The following is an 11,889-nucleotide window of genomic DNA, read 5'->3' as shown; positions in this document are numbered from 1 at the left end:
ATTTCTGTTATCTGAATTTTCTCACAGTTCACAGATCTTAAACTCTTCATCAGAAGGAGTTTATGAAACAGTTCTTTTCAGCTTGCGGACAAATTAATGTTTGTAAGTTGCACAAATTATATTTTTTATTAACAACAAATACAATGACTACCACAGAGAATCGTCACCTGACTCTGCAGCTCCCCTCAGATCTACACAGCATTTTAGTCTCTTTAAGCTCATTGAAGTTGTAAATTCTGCCTTAATGTACAAGAATTATATGACAAAAACACACAACACAGTTTGACTTTTTTTTAATTTGTTAAAAATAACCATCAGAAACTTGCCATGGCAACAGCAGAAACGTGTTTGTAGTGTAGTTCGCTGCTCGCCAGTGAAATACTGTACTTCAACATCTTTTGCCAACAAAATAAATAACAATCCCAAAGTTTTCCATTAAGATAGAACTGAAAAAAAACCATCCTCAAACCTAAAGATGTGTTGTTGTGGTCTCTCTCTCTTGTATACTGCTGCAGATTTGTATTCACTGGTTCACTTCTTCTGCCAGAGGTATTTCAGCAGGTGCTCACTTCTCACCAGGTGCTAAAACACCAATGGAATAAACAGTGACATAACAAACAGTATCACAGAGAGGAGACGGAACTGGAATGCTAAAAAATGGAAAAAGGAATTTGCCTGCGGACAGATTGACCGTCATGTGGTTCAGACACATCTCGTCACTGAGCGAAGTGATAAATTCAATTTCATCCACCGTCAAATCCTGTCATTACTTTCCTGGTACAGCAAGTGCATAAAAAGCTTCTGATAAACAGGTTCTTTTGATTCAGCGAGACAAAGAAACGTTTGGCTGTTTAAATATGAAAGACAGACAAAGAGAGCGATGAGTCGGGCAGCAGGTCCGTCTGTCTCAGTCCGACGGGTTCTGAATGACGATCAAGAAATAGTCCTTATCTGTGAAGAAAAAGGCAAAATAGTTAAACCCATATAAGGGAAAAATACTACAACTGGATCTTAAAGGGATAGTTGAGCTTTTTTGAAGTGGGGTTGTCTGAGGTGTTAATGCCTAGTCAGCACAGCTTCAGTTTGGAGAAGCAGCAGGAGCACCGGTGTAGGAAGCTAATCAATGTAGACAGGATCAGCAGAAACACATATTCTTAGACTCCTAAATATTTTCACGGCTTAACCTTGCAGTCAGACAATGTTTTCTGAGGGAAAGATGCTGGTTTAGTACAGGCCTTAATCTTTATTTATGTTTTTGGTTCTGTGTTTGTTGTTATGCACCAACATGTAACAGCAAATTCCTTGTATGTTTCTGACTGTGATTCAAACATCCTATTGCAAACATTATTTTTTGCACATTATTATGTCATGGCTGCTACTTTGAAGAAAGAAAGAATAAACACTTTAAATTGCCAGCAAAAATCCTGTACATCCTGTTTCTTTGTGTGACTTCTGTGTTTTAAAAGGTTAATTTGGATGTCACACAATAACACACACAAACTAACTGATCGAGGCAGCAGCAGACCAGCAGCTCCTGTATTCTGTGAGCTAAAATGACTGTTTTTGTCAAAGGAGTCTGGTTGATATTTGGCTTAAAGCAGCCAACTTCAACCAGTGAGCTGCAGCCCAGTTATGAGCCTCAGAGCGCCATCTAGTGGGCTGCAGAGGGACTGGAACTTCCAAATAGTTAAGATTAAAATATAAAATGATTTTTTGTAGTGTTATTTACAAAGCTTGTTATTTTTATGCTGAAAAAAACATCAAATAAAAATGTATAATTTCGACGACCAGTTACATGTGAATATCACCACACCAGAGACAGATCTGTGTTTTTGATGCAGAGAGACCAAATGGATCGAGATGAAGCAGTGATGCAGGAGACGACATTCTCAAATAAAAGCTCCACAGTGTATTTAATTTGGGTTCATATTGGCAGTGATGCTGAGCCAAATACATAGTGTGTTGAATGTTGTGCCATCCTGTCACAGCCCAGTTTATTTTTTCTCCTTTTTATTGATCATGTTATGTTTTTTTCCTTCATTTTTTGGGAAGGTGGTCCTCAGAATTTTTTTTAGCATTTAGAAGTCAACCTTTAGTTACAAAAGGTTGAGAACCCCTGGTTCATATAACAGTGGTTTTCCAATTGGAAAAATCTGTCTGACAGCAAGGTAACGAGGTGGAAATATCCTAAATATAGAGTTCAATTAAAGTGATATTGATTTCTTTAGTTGTCTAAAATACATTTTGCTGCTGACCCTGTCCACAGCAGGACATTGATTAGGATCCTACATCAGCAGCCCTGCTGCTATGGAGAAGTACCTCAAACAACTTCAAAAAACCCAAACTATCCCTTTAATTGCAAATAGAGCCAGGTATCATTTGAAAGTTTTTCCACACAGGTTCTATCTAACACCATAACCTGATACAGACACTATACTAGACAGACATTTTTGAAAACCTCACATTGAGTGATCTAAGACAAAACTCTCAAATGCATCATTTTAATCACTGAGAACCAATACATGACCTCTGCCTGAACAAAACATTTTATTAAATAAGCAAAGTTATTATTTACATCTACAACAAGAAACTTTGATATTTTGAAAGACCCATGCAGACAAAAGCAGTAGTGTTAATAATAAACACAAACTATAATGTCAAAAAATAAAATTAACTCAATAAAAATCTCCTCATTCTTCTTTTTAACTGGCTAATGAATGATTCACTGTAACTCTGTCTGACTAAATGTAAACACAGACTCATTTCATCTGATTTCAAGATAAATCCGAACCAGCGGCAGACATTAACAACAATAATAAAGAAACAGTCAGTCTTCTCACAGATGGTCTTGTTTGTTCATGCAGGTCATATAGAGGTACCAGTAATAACCTGAGCCCATTTCATAACCAGTTAAAAACTCTTGTGGTACATATAAATCAGCAAATAATCTAATCAAAGAATGAGTAAACAAAGCAAGCACTAAATACGAACTTTGAACTTTGCCAGTTTTTGATTTTCTCTGCTCGAGACATGTTATGATCTGTCACCAAAAATATTAAAGTTTGATACCCAGCCCCGCATGTGGAGGAAAAAAATCACAAGGTCAACTGAATAATAAAGGTTTAAAACAATCACCAATAATAAGTGAGACTATATTATGACATTATCGACACCCAAACTGTTCAGAACAGCTTCATTATGAGCTGAATCCCGCCTGTTTCCAGATGGTGCTAAACTGCAATGCAGAGGCGATAAACTGGACATTATGTTTCCAGAGGGGGAAGAAAGAGCCTCTAATCACTGAGTTTGAATGCAATCAGCTATAATAGCTGCAGTAATGTGTGATTGCAAACGACCAGAAAATGCTCCTCTTGATAGTTTTTTTTGCCTTTAACTGGTGTGATTTTACCGACGGCCTAAAATATCTTAAAATGTCTCTGTGTTACTTGTTGGGCAGCACAACAAGATGAAGCACTTCTGTGACCCACACTGCAGCGTCATGCAGAGTCACTCTTAACCCTGTATACGCAAATATGCAAACAGATGCAAATTTCCTGTAAGATGTTGTTTGCTGCTCTGCATTTCCAATGCTGCCTCTCATGTCAAATCGTAATATTTTCTTACACAATTGGTTCATGTTTTTTCAATATCGCTCTCTCCAAACCAACCAGGCTCCTTTGACAAACCAGTAAATTTACCTCACAGAGCACCTTCTACCTCGATCGGTTAGTTTGAACTGTTAAAATCATGATGATATGACATTTATTGAGATCTGTAACAAACAAACTTTCTCTTTCATCTGGAGAACAAGATTTTCAGTACAGGTCATCTCTGCAGCACTACAGTACTTCATTATAACGCTGTTTTACTTTACTCATTTTTTCTTTTTCAGAAAAATTTTGATTTGGTTCTGGATCTGCAATGTGGACACTGCACTTGACCATATTGTAATTGGGATTAATTGTGCAGTCCAACTTATATAGTCAGAAAAGGTTGTCTGACAGCAAAGTACAGCAGTGAAAATATTCTGAATATAGCGTACACTTAAACTGAATGAACAGCAGTACATTTCTTAGCTTCCTACAACTATGCACCTGCTGCTTCTATTTTTAGACTACGTTCATCATGACGAACATCAGAATGACAGAATTGTGTTTTGGTTTGATCAGTATAACATCACTTATCTTGTCCACCAAAGACACAGACACTTCACAGTTAGTCTTTGTGGGGTTATGGGAAATTTGGGCCAATATATGCAACTTAATTGACTTTTGTTTCTGATTTTGAGGCAGCAGGAGGCCCAGAACACTCCTGAGATTTTTTTCCCCGTCTCACCTGGAGCGATCATGATCTCGTTCTTCTTGGAGCGCACGCGGAGGAAGGTGAGGTCGTTCTGGGGGTCGATGTCTCGTACGGTGCTCCGGGCCTTCATCACCAGCTGGTGGATCAGTCCGGCGTACTGCACCGTGCTGGCGTTGTCCAGAGTCGTCTTAATGGGGATTCCTGAGGGAGGACACAGGAGAATGGGTTAATTTAATGGATCCATGACATCTTTGGTGAAAAAGAAAAAAAGTCCAACAATTCTGATTTCAGCTTCTTAAATGTGAATATTTTCTGGTTTCTTTCCTCCTCTCTGACAGTAAACTGAATATATTTGTGTTGTGGACAAAACAAGACATTTGAGGGCGTCATCTTGGACTCTGGGACACACTGAACATTTTTCAACATTTTATGGCCCAAACAACTAATTGATTAATGGAGGAAATGATCAACAGATTAATTGAGAATAATTGTTATGGAAAGAGCTTGAAAAATAGGTCAAAACATGTGGAGCACACGGTCCGTCCTCAATAAGAAGAGTTGAGAAAGTTGAGAAAATGATCAAATGATTAATCAACAATGGAAGTAATTGTTAGTTTCAGCCATAGATGCATTATTTAAATAACACTGTAATGTATCACACCATACCATCTATATTTAATGCAGCACTTCTGGAAAAAAAAGCATTAGATTTTAATAATAATACACAGGTTTCTTGGATTTTTCTTTCACACATATAAAACTATTACGTTAAAATCAGAGAGGCATTCTGGTGCTTCATCTCCAGTCTTGAAGGGCTGCTGTAACTTCTACAAACCACCAGAGGTCACTGTGCTGCTGAGTTTGAAGCCTCAAAGCTTTATGAGGTTTCACTTCACCCATCACTGCTGTAAACTAAATATACATGGAAGACTGTTGGTCAAATAAAACAAGATATTTAAGGATGTTTAGATGATAATTCTGAACCTCCTGGAAGGAGAGGAACGAGGTCACTTGATCGAGGAGTCTATTCTTTTTTTTTTTAGTTGAACGTGTCTAAACCAAAGACATGACCTTGTTGTGAGCAGCTTTATGTAGGAACTACTTTGTGTCTGCAGGAGAATCTACCAGACCGTTTCTATCTCGCAGAAGTAAAGTGATCACAGCCTGGTTGACACAGGTGGACCTGGCTGTCTAGAGGAGACAGGCTGTGTCTACTGTGTCCACAGAGACATGCGGAGACAGAGCAACATTTCCTGCTACACAGGAGCAAATATGAAGTTATAAGGACAAAGTTCCTTACAACAGTTGAATGTTAACTCAAAGATTTAGATCAAAACAAAACAAAACAAAAATCTTCTGGGAAAAAACAGTACAGTACAGCTTATACTCTGCCTTTTATTTTTTACAGTTTTGTGTTTATATATTGTTAATTGTTTCTTAGCTGATTCTACACTCTGACTATTGATGTATTTAATGATATTCAATGATGTTTCTTTTGTTTTGTAGTATTCTTTTCTGTAATATGCTCCTTAGTTTAAGTATTTTAATTTTTTTATAGAATGTGATTTGTTATAGTCTGTTTTCAATGTGGTTTTATATGTTTAGCATTTTCAGAAGTGTTTTGCTTTGGCAATATGTACAATGTTACATCCTGTAAATAGAGCATTTTGAACTGAACTGAAACAAAGTTGTACCTACATGAAACTGCTCACAACAAGTTCTGTGAATTCTCTTGTGTAATCAGGTCATGATTTTTGGAAAGAAACACTGGTGTTGAATTTTTCAAATGTATTTTTGACACTTTAAGCACCAAAAGTTTGTTCCACCTAGTCCCATTATATTAGAGAGAAGACAGATATCTCCAAAACTTTGCAACTCACACCAAAACTATCTAGAAGGATAAACAGCACTACAGGCCAGGGGAAAAGATGTACTTTTTATTTTGGGGTGAACTGTCCCTTTAAGGAAGATGACAGCTAACTCCAAACTGACAGAAATGAAGCTGACGTGGTGGAAAGTCACAAGTATTTGGGACCCATGTTGAGCTTCCAACCAAATGTTGAAGCAGTTTTCTAAAAAGATCCTGCAGTATCTGAACTCTTAATGTTGCACCACAATGACGACTCTGTTCTACAGACGTTTCACTGAGTCTGTTCTGTCCTTCTGTATTGAGGCATCATGGTTTCAGAGCCTGAATCTGGCCAGTGAGAAAAGTATTGTCCATCTCGTCAGTTTGGGTGAGTCAGCTGCAGCTCTCTGATCTCAGGCTGGTCCTGAGGAAGGCCGAGGCCTGACGAGACTGTGCTGATGATCAGAATCAGTTCCTACCTTCAGGCCAGAGATACAGAGTTCACACTCAGAGGAGAAAAAAATACAAAGCCTCTTTTGTTTGCTCAGCTATTAAAAGCCTGAATTTGCACATGTGATCTCTGCACCTCAGCAATTTATGCATTTGACATTCAGCTGCTTTTTCATTTCATTTGAGGTGATCTTGCACAGTTTGTATGTTGCATTTGCATTTTCTGTGATATGTTTCTTCTATGATTAATGTATTTGTATATGACTACAACCAAATTTCTCTTGGGGGAATAATTCAATTTGTCTTGACTTGATGTCACCTTGTAGCCCAACAGAGACTGAATGATTCACTATATAAAAAAAATAATCAACAGATTAACTGACAATGAAAATAGTGAGAAATCTAAATCTATGAAATGTTTCTCCCCTCAGTCCTACAATCTTCTAACACTGAAATAACTGGTAAGGAGTTGAGGTGTGTTCAAATTGTTAAGTTTGTACAGAAATACAGTTTATGAATTTTATTGATGTTGAACTGCCAAGATGAATGTCGATACATGATGCCTTTTATCACCTTTTATCTTGTATTTATTGCTGACAGCATCTTGTCAGGCTAATTATCAGGTTATTACACTACTACTGTTTTGTCTTTATACAATGTAGTTTTCACTTATTATTTTTGTAACACTGGTTTTGACCTTAGTGACCTACATTTTGGCCATGATTCCCCAATAAATTTATGACAAGCGGCCTTTCCATAAAAAAAAATAAATAATAATAATTAATTCCAGGCCCAGGCATAATCTGAAAATGTAAAAAGAATGAGGGGAAAAACAAAGAGAGAGAGAAGTATTTATACAAATCAAAGAGAGTTACAGTGACTGTAGGCTGAAGTTTGAGCTTATTACACCCGCCCTTTTAAGATTAATCATTCAGCACAGAATCCCTTTATATTAATACTGTACACATCCGAAAGTCCCACAAAAATACATTTTATTCATCCTAGTGTTCATATCTCTATTTCATATTTTACAATCACCTCAATTTTGACATTTTCTAAAAATGTATTTAGTTTATTACACGTTTTTATTTCCCTTTAGAAACTAATCCTCAAATTAACTCCTGTTTGTTTGTTTTCCGTTTGTTCTGATCTTTAATTTTGTTCCTTTTAGTTCATACAGAATTTGAAACAACCTCAGGACACAGACTGGAAGACAACATCGTATTTATCCATTAACTGTGCAGTTTTTAAGTCCATCAGATTTTACCTTCTGAGTTGACAATAATGATCCCCTGCACTCCTTTCTGGCCCTGGATCCTCTTCAGAGTTTCTTCCACTTCAGCCTGAGAAACAGACGGATCAATGAGTTAGCATCGATTCATTTAGTGACTGAAATCCCACAAAACGATACGAGAGAAGCAGATTTAGGAAATAAAAACACCAGACTATCTGCTGACAGTGCTGTCAAAACACACTGAAGAAGGCTAACGTTAACTACACTGTGCTGAACTGACAACGCCCGGCTAGCATCAATAAGCTAACCCGTTAGCAATTTATTTAAAACACGTCTTTTACAAATAAATATTCGCAACAGTAACGACGCAGTTATGAATATGTTTATGAAATATATATTAGGCGCTCATCCATCCTACCATTTTAATTCTGTGAGGAGATTTCTGTATCAGAAGTTTGCTTCCGAGCTTAACAGAATAGCAGCTAACAGCTAACAGTCCAGTTCTGTTGCTGGGAGAGAGAAAACAACTAAACATCCGGGTCACTGCTGCATTCACGGTCCACGGCAAAAGTGGAAGAAATGGGCACTGTGGAAAAATGTATAGACGGGTTTCAAGTTTTTGAAGCTTTAAACAAAGAATTGTCCCTGAGGAATGGCATTCATCACACATTCATAACTTAGATGATACGTTTCGATACTGTGTATTTTTACCCTTGAGTTATGTGTGGCAGGTGGTATCTAATAAAAAGGTGGAGGTGCACCAGTTAATGAGGACTGGCAGATTAGAGCCACCTGCAGGAAGAACGAGCCAGGTATTTTAAAGTTCAGTTATAGTTTTTATATGAAAAATGAATGATAATTCAGTCATTACTGATTCACTCTCAAGCCAACTGAAGCTCAGGTTTAGTTTTTTAGTCCACAAAACACTGCTGGAGTTTCACAGGAAAACAATGTTACAGAATCTCACAAACAATTGATGGTGACCAGTCTTCAAATGTAAAAAAAAAAACCAAGAAAAATGCCTCCATCCTGCTCATCTGCAGTAATCCAAGTCTCCTAAAGTGCCAACATGCCGTTTGCATGCTGTCACACCACAGACCCTGTTCACACAGTGTGCATGTGAATGTGGCTCCAAACTAAAGATCCACGGTGAAGATTCAGGCTAAAAACATGGTGTAAATAATGTCTTTCAAGTCAACTTGGTATGTCAGGGAAAATCTTTCACAAGTGGAAAGAAGAACCAAAATTGAGACAAACACATTTTGGTGAAAAATCAAGATGGCTGCCACTTTGTCAAGATCGCCAGAAACGCTGTTTTGGGATCAATGCTGTGTATAATTGTCTAATATAAATTATGTTTCTATTAAAATCAAGAGAAGACAGATTTATAACCCCAGGGAGGCTGAGAAGGTTCTTCTACCACCTGGGTGTTCAACAGGGGGTTCGCGACTCTTAGGCCAACAAAGGATCATTTCATAACTTCAGGAGCAAGAGATTCTGGTGTAACCTCCACCTCAGAAAGTTTCACTGTCATCTGCAGATGTTTCCTCTTCGAGTCCGCAGGACTGATTTAGAGTTAATGGTGTTCTTGAGACCCTCGTTAAGATCCCAGACATAGAACCAGAGGCTGATTTTATCATCACTGATGGTTCAGCATTGGTCCACATTCTGCCTCCACAAACACTGGATGTTTTACCCACCATACAGTTATACTTTATACTCCAGTCAAAGACTCGGTCAGGACAGGAGATTTTATTTGGATCCCCAAATAAATAAAAGACTAAAGAAAATTGTGCAAACTTAAGATTTATATCTACAGTTCAGATTTTATTAAGCATTTATTTGGTTTTACTGACGAGAGGAAAAAACTAGAACTTGTTTATTCCATCTAAATGCACTTATTTTGTCTCATTTATGAAGGGCACTAAAATGTCCCAGTGTTTTTCTATTTTATTTTATCATTTCCTGTAGGTTAAATAGTAAGGGGTTGACTTGAAACATTTGATTAGAATTTAAGAAAATAAAAGAGTTGAAAGAGTCCCAGACAAGGGCTGAAGGATTGTGAAGAAACATCTAATTGCAGTTATTTTGACTGATATTGTAACTGCGATATGATTTGTGATATTAGAGGACACATTAGCACATTAAGATAATTATGGTGTGTTAATTTCTTCAGACATCTGAACTAAACAAATATGTTTTCTGAAGTCTAGAGAATGATGTGTAGTTCAGGACACCTCTGCAGCATCACAATATTTAATTTAAACTGATTTTTGACACATTTCACCTTGAGCAAATGTTGCACATCCTGTGATTTGAAAAGTGCAGTAGACCATGTTGTGATTTAGATAACATTACGATTAATCGTTCAGTCCTGCCCCAGACCACCTTAGAGGATTTGGGATTCCCCCACCATAGTTTAACAAAACAGGGCCCCCAAAAAGCTAGAAAGATAGAAACCTGCTCGTTATATTAACAGCAGCAGCCTCTTATGATATGAATTCTAGTCAAATTCTCTGTGTTATTATGTTTGAACAACAAACCAGAAGACTGTGTGAGTGATTTAATACTGGACAAAAAAAAGAAAAAACCTTAAATGTTTTTATTTATTTTTTTTATTTTACATCATTTTATGTCTTATTCACTTACAGTAAAACAAAATGTCATGACTCAGTTCTTGATCTCAAAGCTTATTAAGAGCTGTGAAGTTTATAAAAAAAAATTTTCATTTTGCTTAAGAAACACAGAAGTTTATATAAAAGCTGAGAAATCTTTCTAAAATTCTAGAATATAAAGCAAGAAAACTATCAAAAATAGAGTTCTTTAATATACACTGTGAATAATAATAATTATTAGTTACATGGCAGAATTAAGAAGCTTTACGCGATGTATTCTCAGGCGAAGTCAAGGTCCATGTTGTGTGTGCGTTTCCACTGAGGCCTGTGATTATCAGGTATGAATGAAGCCCAGATATTATCTGAGTAGGTCAACATCACATCTCAGAACAAACAAACATAAATACACGTAGAAAACTTTATATGTTAAACACAGTTAAATATGTGGCAGTAATGTTGGACAAACACTTTTCTTGTTTAGTCTCTTGTCATTAATTTATAGTGTTGGTTAGATATAGTTTATATATGTCTGTCTGCATCGTGTGTCAGATCCTGATACACTTTCACCTGTTTGTTCGTCCGTCATGAAGAATTTGCAGCTGTCTGGTGACATTTTGCAGATTTATTTCAGAACTGTTTTGGATTTAAAACAAACAAACGGGGCCATAAAGGCCTGCTGAAGTCTGCATATTTGTGAATTAATAACATTTAAATAAAAGTAAGTCTACTCTAACCCACTAATCCCTCTAACAGAAAGAAGTAGCTTTAAACTCAGATAGCCAAAAACAGTTTTTGGTATTGCTAAGCTAATTAGCTCAGCTAGCTTTTTTAGCAAAGAAAAAAAAAAAGTTAAGATACAAATGAGAGCAACATGAAGTCGACATCATGTAGATGAAAATAATAATGATACTGGATTCTGTTCAGACTATATTCATGGAGCCATGTGAGTGTCATAAAAAGAAGAAACGTGTAAAACAAGAAAATAAATGTGGAAATATGAAGAAGAAGAAATAAAAGAATAAATAAATAAATGTGGAAATACAAAGTCAAATATAATACAAAAGAAATGTTTTTCTTATTTGTCCATTTATTCCTGTACATATTATTTATATATTTTTTAAATAATCTATTTAACTACCTCATTTATTTGTGTATTTAATTTATTCATTGCATATAAATTACTCTATTTTTTTTAAATCCAATTTTTCCTAATTTCTCTTGTAAAATGTCATTATTATAATTATTAGCATTTTATCTCTATTTTTCCTTATTCTTGGCAGGATTCATGTGTTCATTCAAGCAAAAGCAATAAGGAAAACCAAAAGCAATAGAGAAAATTAAGGAAAAATAAAGGGATAAATATAAGTAATGCCATGATATAAAATTATTTAAAAATGATTAAAAAAAATTACAGAACAAGTGCAATAATTTTTAAGCAA

General features: G+C 36.2%; 1 protein-coding gene across 1 annotated transcript; it reads right to left on the bottom strand.

The window, feature by feature from the left end:
- Positions 1-278: 278 nt before the first annotated feature.
- LOC146332333 (dynein light chain roadblock-type 1-like) lies at positions 279-8,408 on the bottom strand. The gene is made up of 4 exons (XM_084741684.1): positions 8,254-8,408; positions 7,869-7,944; positions 4,336-4,503; positions 279-951 (listed from the first exon to the last, which is right to left on the bottom strand). The coding sequence occupies exons 1-4, from the start codon at positions 8,368-8,370 to the stop codon at positions 908-910; spliced, it is 405 nt and encodes a 134-aa protein (XP_084597810.1). The 5' UTR covers positions 8,371-8,408; the 3' UTR covers positions 279-907.
- Between the last annotated feature and the right edge of the window lie 3,481 nt (positions 8,409-11,889).

This window comes from Lutjanus erythropterus, chromosome 2 (genome assembly GCF_056507025.1).
Source record: "Lutjanus erythropterus isolate fLutEry1 chromosome 2, fLutEry1.hap2, whole genome shotgun sequence".
Lineage (NCBI taxonomy): Eukaryota > Metazoa > Chordata > Actinopteri > Lutjaniformes > Lutjanidae > Lutjanus > Lutjanus erythropterus.
Note: the sequence above shows the minus strand (reverse complement) of the source record. Positions and strands in the feature narration are given on the sequence as shown.